Raw genomic sequence first — 20,584 nt, forward strand, 5'->3', positions numbered from 1 at the left:
TATGTATGTATATGTGAGGAGATTCCTCTACTCATTACCAAATATCTGTACTTTTTTAATTGCAAAGTTAAAACATAATTCAAAAATATTATATAATGAAGCCGGTATAGTTGTTTAGTGTATATTTTTCAGTCTCATTTCTGTAATTCACCAGCTGTTTAACAGAGAAACACTTCCCTCTGCTGGTCATGCGCAGTAACTGCAGCTTCCTCCCCCACCTCCATATCGCCTTCTCTTATTGGTTGTCGACCCTACGAGTCCTTGTAAAGGTCAAAACTAGCACACCGAGATTTTATACATATATATATCTATTAGTGTGTGGTAGAGTTTATGAGTGCGAATGTGTTTTTTTTAGGTGCCTAAATATCTCGTTTTTGTACGTTTAGTTGTTTGCTTCAGTTGACGAAGAAATAAAGTTTATATGAGCTGTTTAGAAAATTACCACTTCGCTTTTTTTTCCTCCTCAGCAGGTCAGTCAATCAGTTAGCAGTCAGCTAGCTGCAGCAGCTGGTAGCTATGGCTGCTGTTATCCTGAGTTTCCCAACTCTGCAGGGTTTGAGGATATTTACACAGTGAGTACATGAAAGTGTTACATGACTGCATTGATCATGTATGACACACGCTGCCCCCCCCGCCGACCTTATCTTTCACCACTTCGCTACTTAGCGTCCGTTAGCTTAACCAGCTATCAAGTTTGCAAGCCGACCAATGTTAACGTTATTTTAAGTCTGAGCGAAGATTGTAAATGATCTGCCGGTGCTCGTGATTGCTGACTTGAACAAAGTCACGTTATTTTTCCACTCAACATCAACGTGTAGATGAAATGTTTTATCTTTTTTTTTTCGAGCGGCTGGATCAGATAATAACTGAGCAAGGTTAAATAAAGGTAGCAGACTGACAGCTAACGTGGCTAATGTTTTATACACACCTGTGCTAACCAGTTTTCATTTGGTAAAATTAATTAATTCAGTCACTTAGGCTGGCTATTCCGTCATAGTGTCTGTAAACATGGTTTCAGAAATTAAAGGATAGGTTCACAGTTTTTCAAGTCAGTCTTAAAACAGCAGTCAGGAGCTCAAATGAATATTGAAACAGGGTTTTTTTCTTGCTGTAATCATTTTTCCTGTCCATACTAACCATTAGAAGATCCCTTCATAATGCACTTGCATTCATAATGCTCCTTCTGTGCAAAAATGTGTTTAAAAGTTTATCTGGAGACAGTGGCGGACTCAGACTGTCTGAGGCAAGGGGCAGAAAAAATATGAAGGGCACCTGATACATTCAGTGGGCAGAGAACAGCGATGCATGTTAGCATACATGCTACATCCCTAATTAAGATTAACATTTCATAGGGTGATTCAGAATATACTCTTCACTTCATTGTGTTTTTCCTATAGGACACTGTTTTTTGTTCATTAAAAGGGCACTCGTCATGGCATCATGTTTTCTCACACTTGGGGGCACCCTAGAGGCACTTAATTGTTTGTTTTTGTTTTTTTTCCATTGAAAAGGCACCCAATTCTGCACTTCAGTATGATAGACTTCAGGGCACCCTAAATGGCACTTTTTCCTTTTTTTTAAATTTTATTTTTCTCTTACTAGAAGGGCACCCATACAGAACCTCTCCACAATACAAGGACAACTTATAGGGCACATCATGTGTTCTCGCTTGTGGGGGTTCATTACAGGGCACTATCACACTTTTCTCCACTGACAGGGCACCCATGAGGGCACTTCATTCCAGATTGTCACATACAGAGGCACTCTATAGGGCCGTATCCTGATTTACTCATTGCTAAGGCAGATGTTTTTTCCTCTGTGCTGGCACCTTAGAAGGCATTTTATCATGTTTGCTTTACTGTGGGGGCAACTTAGAGGGCCTTTTTGCTGTATTTTTTTGTCCTCGGGTGAACCGGGGAATGTGGTTGCCAGTGACTGAAGCTAATATGAATATCAGCTGTCCAAATGAGTCAAATCAAGTAGAAGTCTTTCAACGTTAGTCTTTTTAGTGCCAAAGTCCCTCTTTTTGTTGCTATACTTCCACTGCAGCTCAACGGGGAAACACAAAGAGGGAGTTTGATGCTAAAAAGACTGTAAAGGTGTCAGATATCCACTTGATATGATTAACTCAGACTGCTGAAGCCTCATATAAACTTCAGATAAACTTTTAAATCCATTTTTTGCACAAAATAACTGTGTGGACACACTGTGGATTTTGGCCTCCATCACTTACACTGAAAGCACATTTGAAGGGGATCTTTTAATAACCAGTATGAACAGGAGGAAGATTACAGCGAGGAAAACCTCCTTCAGCATTTATATGGACACCTGACTGTTGTTTTAAGACAGACTTTCCAATTGTGAACTTTTCCTTTAACCCTGCCGCCGATACAGTCGGTTCATCAGCATCTGCTCTGCCCTTCACATGTAGAAATGAATTGTCTGCAAGTTGTTAACATTTCTCTCCTCTCCTCAGAAAACTGTCATGGACCAAAAAAAGCGTGAGGCTTATTTCGGGAGGTGAGTTATGAAATTGCTTCTCGCCATATTATCATAACACAAATTTCTCCGTTATATGCAAAACTCTAAATGAAATGAAACAGTTTGGCTTAGGGTTTGGGTAATAATTCAATATTATTATCATCTATGAGACTTGCAGCAGAATTGTATTATGCAAAAGTTTTAAGCTCTAAAAGTAAAGTGAGGACACTTTCAAAAATGATGCCATTAATAGTTTTTATTTATCAATTAACTTCATACAAAGTTCAGTACAACAGCACCAGTAATCCTCTGCACACCTGCACACGGGACTCCTTGTTCTGCTTGTAGCTGACGACAATTCTTTATGACTCTGGCTGTATGTTTGGGGTCGTTGTCATGCAGCAGAATAAATTTTGGACCAATCAGACGCCTCTGTGAAGGTGTTGCGTGATGGATAAGAATCTAAACATCTAAAGTGCCTAAAACATTTGCGCAGTACTTTACATCATGTTATCGTTTACTCAGTGTATGTTTAACAACTGAATTATGAGTAAACTGTAATTTAAATGAGTTACTAAAGTTTCTGTTACATGTGAAAAATATGGACTCATGTAAGACATAATAGTGGAACAACACTGTCAATGCTTTAAATAACAGCTTCATTATAGACTGCGGGTGACTTAAATATGATCTTTCTTTAAATATCTGTCTTTATTTATGTTCAGTATGCTTCTTTTGCATATAAGGAAGTACAACTTAATTTGGGAGAGTGATGCTTGAAAAATGTCGATGGTAATACTGTATGTAGCTACAATTTACTACAACATAGTACCAGACTTAATCTTAAGTTTTCATTTAAAGAACATTAAAATAAAAGACATTGTGTCTGCTGTTTCCTGTTCCAGGGGTGGGGAGGATAGAGAAGGTGCTGATAGCCAATCGAGGAGAGATCGCCTGTCGTGTGATGCGCTCCGCCAAGAAGATGGGCGTCCGCTCTGTGGCTGTGTACAGTGACGCAGACAGACACTCCATGCATGTGGCCATGGTGAGATGCTGTGTATTTTCTTCTACTCTCTGTGCAACTGCTTTAGTGAACACAATGAGACATTTTTCTAAAACTAGCCATTGATAGTTTATTGAACTTTGCTTTATCTACAGTTGCTGTACGTTCAGTTGTAAATGTTCTGTTTCGCTTTGGTTGTTTTGTAGGCAGATGAAGCCTACCACATCGGGCCTCCACCCTCCCAGCAGAGTTACCTCTCCATGGAGAAAGTTTTGGAGGTGGCCAAGAAGTCTGGATCACATGTAAGTAATCATGTACTTGATGTTGAAAGCTTTTAGGAAAGAAGTTATGTTGTCATCTGCTATTAATCCTGCTAAAAGGAGAATTCTTTAAGTCATGTTTCGTTATCATCAACGTCATGTCGAGCCATCCTTCCTAGACAGTGTTGACAGGAGATTTTGACATTGTTACACCTGATGTTTTAGTAATTTTGTGTGTGTGTGTGTGTGTGTGTGTGTGTGTAGGCGGTCCACCCTGGATATGGATTCCTGTCAGAAAACACAGAGTTTGCAGAGGCGTGTAAACAGGAAGGCATCATCTTCGTTGGACCACCTTCCTCTGCCATCCGAGACATGGGCATTAAGAGGTAACACACACACACACACACACACACACACACACACACATATATATTTAAGTTGATATGAAAATCATGAAATCAGCTTCATCCACTGTGAAAAATATCATATTTGGCAATTGATTTATTGTTTTGCCTTCTTTTCCAGCACTTCCAAACACATCATGTCAGCTGCCGGGGTGCCAATCATTGGTGGTTACCATGGAGAGGACCAATCAGACGAGAGGCTGCAAGCAGAGGCTGCCAAGATCGGCTACCCTGTGATGATCAAGGCGGTCCGCGGAGGAGGAGGGAAGGTGAGACGACGTGGAAAAACCTAAATAACTTTAACAAAGTAACTTCAGCAAATACAAAATAACATAACGTAATGTAATAACGTGTGTGTGTGTGTGTGTGTGTGTGTGTGTGTGCGCGCGCACGCTCAGGGGATGCGTATTGCACGGTCAGACTCAGACTTCATAGAGCAGTTGGAGTCGGCGAGACGAGAGGCCAGAAAATCCTTCAACGATGACGTCATGCTGGTTGAGAAGTTTGTAGAGGATCCCAGGTAACACTCGTTCACTCAGATATTACCAATCAGTCCGCCAACTCGTTATCTTTGTGACATAAAAAAGATAACTTTGTTCTTTTATTTCTCTCTCTGTCTCCACGCCGCTGCAGACACGTGGAGGTTCAGGTGTTCGGGGACTCTCACGGTAACGCTGTCTATCTGTTTGAGAGAGACTGCAGCGTCCAAAGGAGACATCAGAAGATCATAGAGGAAGCACCAGGGGTGAGTGTGTCCATGTGTATGTCTGAAAGAATTTCATTAGAGTTTGTATCTTTGTGACAGAGTTGGCCATTTGCCATCATGAAAAATACTCACAGTTGAAACAACTAGCTAAATGGTGCCTGATGTCATGTGTAAACTCAGGATCACGTACTCTCAGCAGTGCAGTTAATGCTGTATAGTAGAAAGTATTGTGTATATTTCTGTGCTGCTTTGTGTCTTTGTGGTCCAAACACTAGTAGTAGAATCTTTGTACATCATAAGCGCTGCAGGACGGTGCTGTCTAGTTCTGTGTGATGTTTATTAATGATGTACGCCAGGTGTGGACTGTGTCTCGGACCGCCTGCTGATTGTTTTTTCTTCTTATTGTGTATGTTTTTATTGTGTATATTAAGTTTTGTGCCCACACTGCAAACCGGTTTCCCTCTAGGATAATAATAAAGTTAATTTAACATTTTCAACAATAGAAAGTTAGAAAACGATGTCTTAAAAAGATTTGCCGCCTTTTTTATCAAACATGTCTCCCAGTGTGAGTGAGTCCAAACAGGCAGCTGGGAAAACTAATATTTGCATCTTAAGTGCTTCTCTCAAACCCCAAAATGTTCATTTAGAAAAAAAAAGCTCTTAGTAAGTAGACACAAGAAAGTAAGAAATCTTCTCTGTCTACCGTTTAGCACTACAATATAAATGTTACATAAGAATGTGGATGCACACTGTGAAACTGGACTATTAGGGCTCTAATCACTTGAATGTGTTTGTTTTTCATTGTTTTCACTGTGTCTCTTAATGTTTGTGTTTTTCAGCCTGGCATTAGTCCTGAAGTTCGGAGGAAACTTGGAGAAGCAGCAGTCAGAGCAGCTAAAGCTGTTAACTATGTCGGGGCAGGTGAGGCATAAACACACACCTACATACCTGACCCCAGTGCCCCACATCCTAAAAAAACAGTATTTTCTTTCTTGATTTTTTTTCTGTAGGTACGGTAGAGTTTATAATGGACGCCCAGCATAACTTCTACTTCATGGAGATGAACACCAGGCTGCAGGTGGAGCATCCCGTCTCTGAGATGATCACTGGAACAGACCTGGTGGAGTGGCAGCTCAGGGTGAGGGACGGAGAAAAAGCAGAAGAGTAAAGGTGTTCTTAGTTATTACCGTTCAAGCCAAGCGCAAGAGGTAGTGGTATGGAGGCATACAGAGAGAAAGACAGTGAACAGTAGTTATCTTTTTGCCAGCAGCGAGTTTGGATTTTAGTTAAGTTAAAATCTCTTCTCGGCCTGCTCTCCTCCAGGTGGCAGCAGGGGAGCGCCTGCCTCTGCTCCAGGATGACATCATCTTGAACGGACATTCGTTCGAAGCTCGTATCTATGCCGAGGATCCAAATAATGACTTCCTGCCAGGGGCGGGGCCTCTGCTGCATCTCTCCACCCCTCCACCGGACCAACACACACGCATAGAGACCGGAGTCAGAGAAGGTAGGATGTCCAGATCCAACTCACAGAGATGAAATAAACAAAACACAAGACAGACTTCAAGTAAAACCACATGAAATCAATGACTGATGGATAAGAGATCAGGGAGCAGAAACAACAGGAAGAGTGCTTCTACAACACTGACTGGTCTCCTCTCATTTGCTTCTCTCTCTGTTGTCCTTGAGATCCGATTTGTTTGTACAATTAAGACATCACAGTAAAATAAAATACAGTAATAAAACTACATGAATGGGCACGTCAAAGGTGCCCACGCAAGTCCTCTCCAATCCAAAAAAAACCATTAATATACACAAGACATTAATATAAAGATTATCCAATCACAAGAAATAACTAGCAAATAAACTTGATCTGATTTATTGGGAGAGAGTTTGAACTATAAAGGATGGATAAATAGAAGGTGAATCACTGGGAACACTGTGGCTGCCAGTATGTTTGTACATCTGTGTGTATTTTAAGGCTCCAAATAACAATAATTTTCATTAAAGATTCATCGTTTAGTCTATGAAACGCCAGAAAGTCACGAAAAACACTCGTCCCAGTTTCTCTGAATCAAAGGTAACTCGTTTAAATGTCTTGTTTTGTCCGACCAACAGTCAAAAACACAAAGACATTAACATTTACAATAATATAAAACAGAGAAAAGCAGCAAATCCTCACATCTGAGAAACCAACAAATGTTTGGTACTTCTGCTTGAAAAATGAAATGATGAATAGTTGCAGATTGTTTTCTTTTTTTTTTTTTTAAATCAACTAATCGATGAACAATTATTGAACCTCTACTGTATTTTATATTGTTTCTTTGTTTTCAGGGGACGAGGTGTCTGCTCATTATGATCCGATGATCGCTAAGCTTGTGGTGTGGGGAGAAGACCGATCCGCTGCCTTAAAGAAGCTGCGCTACTGTTTACGGCAGTACAACGTAAGACACGCTCAAATGATGCTTTACATGTCATACTTGCAAAATAATTAACTTGTTAATATTAATTATTAGTTAATTGTCACTTGAATCCCCAGAAGTCATGTTTCTTTGTGTTCACTTTTCTTTGCATCCTCTCCGTCCTCTCTGCTGCTGCTGCTGCTCTCAGATCGTGGGTCTGAACACTAACATAGACTTTCTGCTGAGTCTCTCGGGTCACCCGGAGTTCGAGGCAGGAAACGTGACCACCAGCTTCATCCCTCAGCACTACGCCGACCTCTTCCCCGCACCCAGGGCTCCCTCTGGGACAACGATCTGCCAGGCAGCCCTGGGCCTGCTGCTGCAGGAGAGGAGACACACACAGGACTTCACACAGATCTCCACCGGTGAGGAGAGAAGACGGTCATCTCCGGTGTGATGATGACACATGATTTATAGCGCACATTTGAGCTGAAAAAAGAAATACTCTTAAGTGTATGTGTGTGTGTGTGTGATTTCCAGATCCCTTTTCCCCGTTTGGCTCCAGCAGCGGCTGGAGAAACAACATACAGTTTAACAGAAACATGAAGCTGCAGCTGGGAGACAAGAGTAAGTATAACATGCTGTTCTGTCTTTGCTGCCCTCTGGTGTACAGCACTGCAGGGAGGAGGAAGAAAAGTCAAATCACAAGTGCTGGAACAGCTGAGAAACTTTTTTTGTCAATAAGTACCAATAGTTAAAGTTGACAGACCGACACTGTCAGCCTCTAACCAGAGCCTTTAGATCATATGTCAGATTGAGCTCGTTTATTCAGAAAATGTGAAAAAGGAGAGAAAAATGTCCATTAGTTTCCCAGAGCCTCAGGTGACATCTTCAAATTGCTTGTTTTGTCCAACTAACAGTCCAAAACCTAAATAATTAAAAAAAATAAAAGTAGCAAATCTTCAAATTTAAGAAGCTGAAACCAATGAATGTTTCGCTTTAACGAAATAGTTTAGGATTCATCTTCTGTCGAGCCAGTTTGAATCAGTCTGTTCTTTTAGAGCCGTCAGTTTTGGCAGGTAAACAGGATCATGTGAGATTTTAATATTCTCCAAACATGGAGTCATGTCTTTAGAGGAAGACGTAACGACAGCTCCATCGTGTGTTAAATCAGTTGAAGAAGTGATATATTGTGTTAGTTTGAAACAGCAGCAGGTCAGAACAGCGGATCTGATTCATTTAATGACTGTTTGAATAATTAAATTTAAGGCCGGTCTGCTTTGTGACAGTCCGTTAATGAACTCCTATTCATTATTCAATGTTCTTATTAAAATTGTCACTGCAAGGCCAAAAATAAGTCCTGCTGCTGCTGCTGCTGCGGCGTCAGTCTGATGATCACGATAACGCTCAGCTGAAACATCAGCGTCAAGTTTCTTCCTGGTTTCCTCTCGTTTGCTTCCTTTCTACCTCGTTTATGAATCACAAACCTGTTTTAAAACATTTCTTTGTCTTTTAGAAGTCGACGTGGTCGTCACATACAACAAAGATGGAAGCTACACTATGCAGGTGAGCTAGAAAAAAAAGTTTACACAATATTATTGATAAGGCACTAAATTGATTTTGAAGAACCCAAATCAGTTTTTATATATCAGCTTATGAGATTTTTGTATAATAATAATATAATAATAATAAATGTAGTTGTACAGCACCTTTCATACATACAATGCAGCTCAAAGTGCAAAATAATTTACATAAAATTTTGGTTTTGAATATGAAACAAAATAGAAATAATAAAAACATCTAAATAAAAATGATCCCTTATGATTGATGATGCATTTATTACACATGGATTCAAAGACAAGCTCTCCAACAGTATGTGGAGTTCTAGACATACAGTAATAGTATTAACAGTAGTAATAGTCACAGTATGAATATTGATCATATTTCAGTAATAATCTCATTGATAAGAGTAACAACAGGAGGTGAAACTGTAGTTCAGATCCGTTTTCTTCACACTAACCGTAACCGTTTTTGTTCTCTCAGGTCGGTGAGGAGGCGTACCATGTGACCGGGGAGGTGGAGACGGAGGGCGGAGCTTCGTTCCTGCACTGCTCCGTTAACGGAGTGAAGTCTCGTCCCAAACTGGTGATCCTGGACAACACGGTGCACCTGTTCTCCACGGTACGTCCTCGCTGCACCGCCACTGTCAACAACAAAGACGCTGCATGCACGGGTGACCTAAATGTAAATTAGATGCAGATATGACGGAGGCCTCGCATCTGTTTTCCCTACATCTCATCTACATCCACTCAGCCAAGGACATCATCACACAGGGGTTTTAATACTTATGTGCAGTTTAAAGTCACAAGAAGGAGAAATTAGTGATTTATTATTATTTTGTTGGCGTGTGATTGAAATGATAAACACTTCATAGTGTTGTAAAAGCTTGTCATGTAGATTTATTATTATTCTCGTAGGTTTATTGTCTTGTATTTATTGTTTACAGCCAAAGTATTGCAGGTTAATTTGGCAAAATAAAGGATTTAGTACAAAGCTGTAAATCCACACAGTTGATTTAAAGATAACTACACTTCACCTGTCGCCGCGGAAACCGTCTGTATCTCCAGTCTTTAGCATCCATCATCTGCTAAAACCGGTGATAAACACTCAACGTCTGACATCAGGGGAAATTAAAGCCCGTTTGAACCCTTTTACCTCAGCTCTCAATTAAGTGTCGGCTCCGTTTTTGACATCTTTACGTCTTCTCTGCAGGAGGGGAGCTCCGAGGTGTCTGTTCCGGTGCCAAAGTATCTGGCCGGTGTGAGTGGCTCCGGGGCTCAGGGTGGAGCGGTGGCCCCCATGACTGGAACCATAGAGAAGGTGAGTTCGGTTTCACCACGTTATGAATTCAAGTTGGCAGTGACATGAATTGATTTTTTTTTTTTTTTTTTTTTTAATGCCAAACTAGTCGTCACACATTTTTCTGGAGGAAATGTCTTAAGTTGAGAGAAATTAAATCACCATTTGAAATATCCTGGTTTAAACAGGAATTCAAGATACAACATTAGAGGGCTGTTGACTCAACATTTACAGAAAAATAAATTATTTTCAGATGTCAGATACTGACATTGTTGCAAGTAAGAGTCGACAGAGTAAATTACAAAGTGCTGCACAGAAGGTAGAATAAAAAAAGTTGCTGAGCTAAAAGAGTTTCAACTTCAAAACTGACGACAGATGATTAGAGACACTGTGAAGTACAGTCAGGCTTCATTTATATACTGTATGTTGGGGCTCAGCAAGACAACACTATGAACCATAACACAAAGCAGGATTACTGTGTTTATACCATGACTAATGAAAGTTCTGCTGCAGTTAGTTTTATTACCTGCAAGGTTAAAATTTTCTTTAAACAAAAGTCAGGTGCTCATATGAGCCTTGAAAGAGGTTTCGCTCGCTGTAATCTGTTCATACCGACCAGATCTGTTCTTAACATGCTTCCAATATAAGTGATGGGGGACAATATCCACAATCATCTTCTGTGTAGAAATGTATAAACTAATATGAGGCCTCAGCAGTCTGATTTAGACAAATCATGTATCTTCCAAACTTAGAAAGTCTCTTTAGCGTAAATTTCTTCTTTGTGTAACATTCACTCCACACGTCACCACGGAAACACAGGTTTTTACTAAAAATTTTGTACTGAAACGTTGAAAAATATCTAGTTGATTTGACAACTCTGACTGCTGAAGCCTCGCACTAACCTGAGATAACTTTTAACTACATTTTTACACAGAACAAAACTGTATTTCATCCCCCATCACTTCCATTGAAAGCTCATTAGAAGGGATCTTATAGTCAGTATGAACAGCAAGTTAAACCTGTTTCAGTTTTCATATGAGCATCTAATGTGAACCCGTCCTTCAAACTACACATACCTGATGCTTTTACTTCCCTCTATATATCCAGTTAACTTCCTTTCCCCTTCTTTAAAAATGATTTGAGCACAGCTTAACCTTTCAGTGACAGTTAAGTGTCGACGCTATAAACACGAAAGAATCGACCCCGTTAAAAGAAACGCCGCCGTGCTTCACATCGTCTCTACCTTGTCTCTCATTTTATTCTACGAGGACACCTCCTGACTGTATTATTGTTTATCTAAAACATCCTGGCAGCCAGCGTAATGAGACTGAAACAGTAGTGATAAGAGCAGACCGGCTGCCAGGCTTTTGAACGAGCCGCAGAGAATTTTTACAGCAGTCTAATAAAGAAACAATAACGCCGTGATTAAGCTAAGCTCGTTATCCTTGAGTGACGTTATGAGCGATGATATTTATTCCTGAGAAGCACAAAGACTGAAACAACTCTAGATCATCAAGTCTGTTGTGTTTGTGGTGTGTTCAGGTGCTGGTGAAAGCAGGAGACAAAGTCAGTGTCGGAGACCCGCTGATGGTCATGATCGCCATGAAGATGGAGGTGAGGCGCTCCTGCACACACACACACATATCGCGACCTTTTAACCACCAGTCCGTCTCTAACGTAGTTACACTCTCTGAGCGTCTGAGGTTGATCCATCGCTTGTTTTTGTCGTCTACGCAGCACACGATCCGGGCGCCAAAGTCAGGCGTGATCAAGAAGGTTTTCTTCAGCGAGGGCTCTCAGGCCAACCGCCACGCTCCTCTGGTGGAACTGGAAGAAGAAGAAGGGGAGGCTAACGGGGACGGCGGCCAGTAATCCCAATCTAACACACAATCAAACCCACAAATCACAGCGGCAGGTACGAGAGAGAGCCAGAACGAGTTACTGTGACTGAATAGGTGGTGTCGGCATCCAGCGCCTGATTCATATTTCTCAAAATGTGAGTCAGGACCAGAATCAGCTGTTGAGTCTGGCTCAGTCTGGAAGGGATGAGACGGATACTTTCATCCTGGGGACCCCAAAACGCATTTTAAGAAGGTCCGAAACAGCTAGAGTGACCTGAAATGTTACTGGGTTGGAAAAGCTCTCGTAGAAACGGTCATAAAAAAGTGTTTCCTCCACTAAGATCTCTAACGTTGCCTTTCACACAACAGACAACTGCCTTTTATGTTGATTCAACTATTATCTGTTTCTGCTTTTCTTTATTGTGTGTTTGTTTTTGCAGTTATCATTGAATCTGTTTCCCTTCTCTGTGTTGGTTTATGTCAGGGGTGTTGGGTACCTTATCTCTTCTGTTTAGTATCATGCATTTCAGTCCTTATGGATACACTGTGAAATACTCTTTTTTTTACACAGTGAAGTTTGTCAGCAAATTTGAGGCAGAAGATGCTTAGTAGGTGGGATGATAAGTGATAAACAAGACATAGTTCTTGCTGAATTATGCCATAGAGGGTTATAGGAATAGTTACTGATAAATCAAGGAGGGAAAAACCCTCTCATTCAGTATTTATGTGAGAATTCTCAGCCCCACGTATTGCATTACTGGTTTGTTTATTGCTCCGTCTGGGGGGGAAAAAAAAACTGCAGGAATTTATCGTGACTGTCCAGTAAAACACAGGCGCCTTCAAGCTCGGTGATTTTTTACATTTTCAGTGAAGTTAAGCTCTCCCTCCACTTGTATATATCAGGAAACCTTCTAGTATTTGAACTGTTTTTGCTAATTGATTAAAAACTGAAAACAGTCCACACCTTCTGTCCTTCCAGACTGACCCCAAACTCTTCCATCCTCTCTTCCCCCCATGACATGTTCTTGCACTTATTAAAGCAGCGGTTCTAGTTTAACCCTGTGTTAATCATGACGTGTCTGTAGCTAAATGCAGCGCTGAGAAAAAAAAGAGGCCTTTTGAATCACGGAGGTAGAAAAAAACACTCCAGAACGACCTTTAGATCAGATTATTCTTATACAAAGTTAAAGTCCCTATTTTCAGTGTTTTTGTGCCCTGATTTCAAACGACCCTTCAAGAATTAAACGTCAGTCACGAAGGGCTTTTAACAGATGGTTTGCTTCTGTGTAAATCCACCGTCAGTCCGAGTGATTTATTCACACGGTCTCGACACATGACCTGTTTCTGCTGATCACTGTCCTCTTACTAACCGTGTGCTACGAGGCCTTGTAGACTAAAACTGATCATTTAAACACTTGTTCATCTCCAGGCTTATTTTGTAGATGTAAAACCAGATGATTTTTTAAAAAAAATAAGAAGATATTGGAGTGGTCAGATACTGTAATAAACTTTTGTCAAAGTATAAACAGCTTTATGTCTTATTTGATGAACTTGAAAGTGTTTGGAGGCAGGTTGTGTTTTTAAATTTCACTTTTTAAAGAGAGATTAAACTTTTTAGTTACTTCTGTTGGCCAATGGGACCTGTTTTCGTGTGTGTGTGTGTGTGTGTGTACAGGCTGAGCTTTATTGACATCTCCCCCCCACCCTCCTACTTTTGTTTTGTTGCAGCTGTTCGGACAGGAAAGCTTTGTCATGTAATAGCACAGCTCTGACCCGCTTCACCTTGGAGGTGTAATCAGCCAGAATAACTGAAAACACCTGTGAGGCTGCGCAGCACCTTTTTAATGTGGTGTGTGTGAAAACTCCCAGTGCACAACTAAAAGTAAATGGAAATGAAATAAGGAGAGCTGTTACTAACTGAAGATCTAATCAAGCTCCGCAGCTCAGCAGGTAAATCTTTGTCTTTGCAGCCTCACGGGACCCGAAGAGGCAGCTGAATGAGTTTAAAAAGGAGCTGCAACAAACCGGCCGGCTAGTTTATAATCAGGACTGCAACCATTTTTTTATTATAAATGAATCTGTTGATTGATAAATTAACCAAATAAGCAGTTTGTCAATAAAATGTCATAAAATAGTTGAAAAATCACAATTTCCAGGTATGCACACCCAAAGTGTTTTTTATTATTTATTAAATAAACAAGGCATTATGAAATAAATGAATACAGGCTAAGCAAGTATACAAGTATAATCATGAGATTGTGAAATATTCCAATAAATAATTAAAACTCAGCATCTATTTAATGCAGATTTACTGCGTGTATTATCTTTAGTCCTCTATGACAGTAAACTGAATATTGTCGGGTTGTGGACTGTTGGTCGGGATAAAAGAAGACAGTCCTGCTGTATTTATTCAGAATATCCCAGAGCTCAAGATGACGACTTCTTATTGCAGGTTTTTGTCTTACAAACAGTCCAAAAGCCAAAGATATACAATTTTTTTTTACAAAACAGAGAAAAACAGTAAATCCTCACATTTGAGAAGCTGGAACAAGAGAATGTTTGACAGTTTTACTTGACAAGTGACTTGAATTGATCATCAAAATTGTTGTTAATTAAAATGAATCATTTTAAGAGTTGAAATAGTAAAAAAAACAAAAAAAACCTGCCGTCAGGCCTCGAGTCAACCTTTAAACTTTAATTGAACTCTTTATATAATGTAATCCTCAGACAGTCATGTAAGACTGAGAGACACTGAGTTGATCTACTGTATTAATTGCTGCTATCTGCCTGCTATTAGGTCATAATTGCCTATTTTCTCCCTCATTAACTCCACCGGAGATTTCTCCTGAGTTGTTTTTCAGTCGCTGTTGTTTTTGTTTAGTTCTGGTCAGTTACTGTCTGCTTCCCAGAAATTGCATTTAAAGAGCAGTGACGTGAAAGAACTCTCACTTTTTTAAAAAAAACCCAGTTTCTTAAAAATTGTCTTTTATTTCGTAAATAGAACTGCATTTTCATAAACAGCTATAAGACAGATTTACAGACAGGAGGAGGGAGGACAGACAGACACAGCAACAGATATCAGTCAACAGAAGAGTGATGGCGGTGTGTTATTTATCGTCTAGTGAGGTGATTTACTCGACGAGAGGAAAATAATTTCAACAAACCGACATGATCCCGCAGCAGCCTCGTGTCTGGGCCGGCCGATGCTGAGTCACAGGACATTCTGCTGCGGAAACTGATTGGTTGACATTTTAATTTAGAGTTCTGTTTTTAGCTGATTTGATCAAGGAAACCTTAATTTGATTCGAGCGTGCACACCGAGGCTCGGCTTTCCAAGAGCATCTCTGCAATGACTTCATCTGTCACCGTCTCTACACGTTTTTTTCTTTTTGAGGAAAGTTAAGTTTATTTATAATTGATGTTAAATAATGATGATCAATTTCTTTAATTGAGCAGTTCAGGATCACAACTTAGGTCAAATATCATTTTTACACACTTAAATTTTGACCAGTATTTCCAGATGCAGGTGATCTTTTTAAAGAATCCATTAAATTTGGATAGTGCCTCAGGTGGACGACGTGATGATCAAGTCATTCTTTTTTAACTACTTGGCTGAGTAATCTCCTGCTTCTAGAAATACCCCTCGTATCCAAACCCCCCCCCCACGGCTCACTCGTAACGGAGTTCAGGTGACGTCAGTGCTGCGATGCTTTTGGAGAACCAGGTCCTGGTTATTTACATCACATCTGATCTTAAAAGGAAAAAAAAAAAAAAAACACAAAAAAACAACATAGCATCTGTTTTCTGCATATACTGTATAACAGCAGTAAAAAGATAACTCTCGTGCCACTTGGGCCTCAATTACATTTGATACTGAAAAATATATATCTGCACCTGGATAGACAGTCTGGATAAAGTGCAATTACAGAACTGCATTTACATGTGTATATTATATATGTTGTTTTTATTGTCTGCTTTGAATTGAAACTGACTGGATGGTACTTTTTAGTTTTCACTATCAGCACAGACCCGAAATGTTCAAAATGATCCGATATACGATCGTGAAATTGTGAATCGATCCTTTAACGTTTTTAAACTTTGCTCATCAGAGTTTATTGCAGCTAAACTTTCATTCCAAAGGTTTAAAAAAAAAAGTCTTTTCATCACCGAGTCTTACAACAGACTTCGGAAAAAGGACATTTTGAAACAAAAATTGCTAAAATGTGAAGGTTTTCATCGATATCTTTGTCCTCCGTTATGATTTATTTGTTTTTTTTCTAGGTATTTTGTTGTATTTTTAACTCGGTGAATGATTTTTTTAGCACATCATTAGTACTCGTCTCATATTTGTGTTATCTTTATAAACAGGCTGGGTCTTTACATTTTGTTAGTATCTATTCGTAGGCTTTACTTATGTCACAATAAACATTTTGGGTCTGTGAGCACAAGCGAAGAAGTAAAATACTTACAATCAGTTTGAACTATTTGTTTCCATTTCATAAAATGTATCAATATCCCATAAATATCAAGTTATTCATTTTATAGCTGTATAATGTAATTTGAGGCTCTGGAGGAGATTTGAAACAATAACCTTAGTGATGTCATCAGGGTCATAATCAGCTTGGGCTCCAGTATTAAAATGATTAACAGGAAGTACTGTGGAGTTACGAGGCATGGATGGTCTTATGAAAGACAGCGCTGAACTGCATTATGGGAATTGTAGGATTCAGTGTTTTTGACCCATATTAAGGACTTAAAGTCAGTCTGTTTCGGCTTCTGCTGTATCAAGTTTGACAATTTCTTCAAGGAATTAAAGAGGTACTCCTGGATTTAGTATTGCACTTCCATAAAGTTGGGGGACTTCAAAATTAAAGCAGCAGGTGCCCTGATATCCCAACTTACAGTCCCTGGCATGACTCAAGCTCCAACAATGCTGATCCTACAGTTCCCATAATGCAACTCAACAGCATCTTTTCTAAGACCTTCACTGCCTCAATGCCCTTATCTTTCAAAGTCCATGAACTAAATTAATAATAAAAGTTTAATGTCAAAGTGACATCTGTCACATCACCAGGGTTACTTTCTCAAACTTTATTATAAAGCTTTAAACTGACCTTTAAACTTTAAACCTTATATAAAACTGATGGAGTTTTCTTAATTCAAGTACATATCACAGGTGTATCCGAGTAGGAAGTTTAATAGTAGATATGAGGTCAAATGGTTACAAATTCCTGTGTGACTGCGGTGTAAGGAGCTTACGAGCAACTGATGATTTGGGTTTCCAACAACGGTGTGATGATATGATCGTTATCTGCTGGGTTGTTGTAACATAATGACATCCTGTTTGTTTCAGGCCTTCTTTCAGCTCAAACAAACAAACAAAAAAATAGCTAAATGGATATCAAACCTCATGGCTGCATTCAGGCCATTTACAGGACACACTGAGATATTGATATGTAAGAAATGTATAACATATTATAGCAGGGGGGGAAAAAAAAAAGTACCGCAGTAATAGACAATGTCATCATCAGTTGCACCTGTGAGAACAGAGAGGATATAACAGGCCCAGGTTTGCATCAAACAGCTGTACCATTTTGAAAATAAACATCAAGAATAATCAACACATGACAGGAATATTACTGACTGATTTCAAGCTGCTGAGGGACACCGATTAGATCTTCAAACTGTAACCGTAGAAACAGAAACATCCTATGACTCTTTGTGTTCCCCGTGTGAGCTGAGGCATGTACCGGTGGAGTGGTGGTTGATGTCAAGTTTAAAACGGTTGTCTTAAAGGGTTTCTACCTAAACTTCTGTCAGCTGTCAGTCACCTTCTGGAGTCTCCTAAATGCCCCACAACTCAAAAAAATAAGAACCGTAACAAATCTTCCTCAGATCAACTCTGTTGACTTTTTTTTTGGAAGAAGAAGGAGCGTACCAAGTATTTAAAGAGAAAACTGACCTGCGGGCAACAGAAACTCACAACGAAACTACGTACTGTCTGTACCGCCATTATTAACCGACGTGGCTGCCATACAGAGAAACACACCAACACACACACACACACACTTCATCAACAGGTGGATAGAAACACACATGGCAAGAACAACGTAACAGCAAAAACATGGTTCACATGGTTTCGATGGTGACAATGATTTGAGAAACAAAACAAAAAAAAAAGTGATTTTTTTTGATATGTGACTTGTGCAAACTCTCTGCTTTTCTTTTTGTCTTTTTGAAGCTGAACCGTATTTGTCTGATAATATTTATCTCTAAAGATAGAAACATTCTGCTGTCTGGGTCGACATGCATCAGCCGTGATTCACAGAAAGCATCTAGCCATTAAAAGCCATTTTTGTCTCACTGAAATAAAATAATTGTACCATTATCTGATTAGATAGACAGGAAATATTTTTAGGCAACTGAGATGGATGATTCTACCTCGGTTTTCTGTTCACATTGATGTTATTAAACCTGATTAGGTCCAATTTTTCAGCTTTCATTACCTCAAAATATTCCCTGAGCATCACGGCCTTTAACGCTGAGATGCTTTTAGTGACTCGGCTGAGTGAAAAAAAGGCATTCAAGGGGTACACAAAGTAACAACGGGCTCAAACAGCTTCTATTTACAGTACCTTCAATAATCTATCAATAATATAACTTCTTGAAAATGTATGGCTTTATAAACAGACCCTGTCCGGCCTCCTTTCAGAGCGACACACCAGGGGAGACAGAGGCCTGAACAGTCAGACGAGAAAGCAGCGCGAACAATGATAATTAGTCTAAACAACAATATAAGCTTCTGTACAATCAGGCACAAAAATACATCTTTTAATCTCCAGTCTGAATCCTTTGGTCTTTGGTACCACGGTAGAGATGAAGCTCCACATACAGTATCTCGGGGAGTACTGTAGGTCTGAAGGAGGAAAAAAAAACAAAACATTTGCAGAGCTGTGCTGGATCAGCAGCAGGGTTCTGGATGCTACAGGACTGTGGGTGGTCGAGCTTTTTTTCCCTTTCCGTCTTGAATGAGAAATGAAGGTGCAGCGGGGCTGACAGCTCAGAGATATGCAGGGTTGGAGGAGGTCTGTAGCAGAAAAGATTGTATTTTATGGAAGCGACGTGATGGAAGGCCTCAGCTGCGAGCCTCTGAGATGTAAGTCTTAATGTCGCTGAGCTTCTGTCTCGGTGCTACATTGAAAGTCTTGGTAGCTGGTGTCTACAAACAACCTCAGTCCTGTGTTCAGGTGTTGGAACCAGCTCGGTTAGGTGGCAGTCCTCGGGCTGCGATGCTTCGAGCGGGACCGACTCCTGACGTTAGCTACAGCAAAAAGACCAGACAGTCAGGAATCTGCGTTCAGATTCGGTGTCTACGGATATGAAAGACCTACAGTCGGTTTAACATCAGTTGCAAGAAAAAATAAGTTTGGCAGCTGTACTGAAAATGAAAAATAGCTGCAAGTTCATGTACCAGGGCTGATCTCAGAGCACAGTGTGTGTCTCATGTCTTCTTTAAAGACGCTTGTAAAAGGTACTGAACTTGAATAAGATGTTCTTAGATAACTGCAGCAGACGTCTGATCATTTGATGCTGAAAGATCCGGATCTCTCTACAGTAGTAGCGGCTCCACAGATGTCTGCTTCATGCTGCGCTAACTGGCTCCGCACTACGCGTTTCATTTCTCCTCATGTCGCAGCTCTCATTACATGTCCTCCACTTTTCTGACAAGAATTTATTCACTCTGGGACACGAATTGCTGAAGGATAAAGCGACCCGCAGCACTGAGCCTGAGTCCTTTGGTTTCATATGATGCGACAGCTGTTTAAGTCAGCTTTGCATCCAGCTGAGAATGCATTGAGTTTTAAGTAAAGAAGGTTTATAAAATGGTGGCGGGGGGGGGGTTGTGATTATGACTCATAGCGGAAGTAGCAGCTTTCCCCGGCTCTGTGCGTGTTACAGTCAGTTGCCCTGGGATTCAGCAGTGGGTGGCCTCGATGGGCGACAGCGTCAGGATGCTACGATCGTTGGAGTAGAAGTTCTCTGTGTCGCTCCAAGACCTGAAAACAGGTAGCAGTGACTGAGGGTTAGGAGGCTGAGGGGGGGTGTTTCTGTGATAAAGTGTCTGTGGTTGAGGGGAGGGAGGGGGGGGGATAGTGGGGCTAGACAATCACAAGCTAACACACTGCCGTCCAAAGTTTTGTGATTACAACCTTCACAACCAGGCTGGAAGAAGCAGAGAAAAATGAAGAATGGAGAAGTGAAGCGTTGATAATAAATGTGATGGTGGTTGAGTATCAAAAGTCTCTCCTCCTTAACTCACATTTACATCCTGGTCTTTCAGGCTAGTTTCAGAAATTTAAAGGCCCTAAAATTGTATTTTCTCAATCAGCTTCTTGCTAAGAACAATGAAGTTCTAAAAGATCACACTTATCTGCCAAAGTCGGAAAACTTTTGGTTGTTTTGCACAAGAGATTTCTGTTTCTGTCTTTACTTTTCTCACTGATTGAAGAGGGCGGGGCTCTGTGGGGGAAAAAAGTGATGTCACTTATTCCCTACACCAATCAGAGTTAAACATTTGCAGATAAGGTGAGTTTTGGGTGTAAAACCCTTTAAAAATAAATAAGGATA

At 40.2% G+C, this 20,584-nt stretch overlaps 2 protein-coding genes across 3 annotated transcripts in view; one reads left to right on the forward strand and one right to left on the reverse strand.

The window, feature by feature from the left end:
• Window positions 1-297: 297 nt before the first annotated feature.
• mccc1 (methylcrotonyl-CoA carboxylase subunit) lies at window positions 298-13,581 on the forward strand. Its single transcript, XM_067596306.1, has 19 exons — window positions 298-572; window positions 2,477-2,520; window positions 3,387-3,526; window positions 3,691-3,786; window positions 4,009-4,130; window positions 4,270-4,417; window positions 4,547-4,668; window positions 4,782-4,893; window positions 5,694-5,775; window positions 5,865-5,992; window positions 6,178-6,361; window positions 7,189-7,298; window positions 7,465-7,681; window positions 7,797-7,883; window positions 8,773-8,822; window positions 9,300-9,437; window positions 10,029-10,136; window positions 11,658-11,729; window positions 11,853-13,581. The coding sequence occupies exons 1-19, from the start codon at window positions 517-519 to the stop codon at window positions 11,985-11,987; spliced, it is 2,151 nt and encodes a 716-aa protein (XP_067452407.1). The 5' UTR covers window positions 298-516; the 3' UTR covers window positions 11,988-13,581.
• Window positions 13,582-14,924: 1,343 nt separating this feature from the next.
• The window catches only part of atp11b (ATPase phospholipid transporting 11B), a 56,974-nt gene continuing 51,314 nt past the window's right edge, over window positions 14,925-20,584 (reverse strand). For both annotated transcript variants that reach the window (XR_010929208.1, XM_067596305.1), the window contains exon 30: window positions 14,925-20,013. Coding sequence is in view for 1 of the 2 variants with exons in the window: in XM_067596305.1 (XP_067452406.1) it covers window positions 19,932-20,013 (82 nt within the window). In the remaining variant the exon portion in view is untranslated. The remainder of the gene's footprint in view (window positions 20,014-20,584) is intronic.

The sequence above is a fragment of the Thunnus thynnus genome, chromosome 8 (assembly GCF_963924715.1).
Source record: "Thunnus thynnus chromosome 8, fThuThy2.1, whole genome shotgun sequence".
Classification (NCBI taxonomy): domain Eukaryota; kingdom Metazoa; phylum Chordata; class Actinopteri; order Scombriformes; family Scombridae; genus Thunnus; species Thunnus thynnus.

Bases quoted from the DNA above. Each gene is read 5' to 3' on its own strand.
- mccc1 (XM_067596306.1), top strand. From the start codon at position 517: ATGGCTGCTGTTATCCTGAGTTTCCCAACTCTGCAGGGTTTGAGGATA. The intron at 4,669-4,781 runs GTAACACTCGTT...ACGCCGCTGCAG, and splicing joins AAGTTTGTAGAGGATCCCAG to ACACGTGGAGGTTCAGGTGT. The intron at 7,299-7,464 runs GTAAGACACGCT...TGCTGCTCTCAG, and splicing joins ACTGTTTACGGCAGTACAAC to ATCGTGGGTCTGAACACTAA.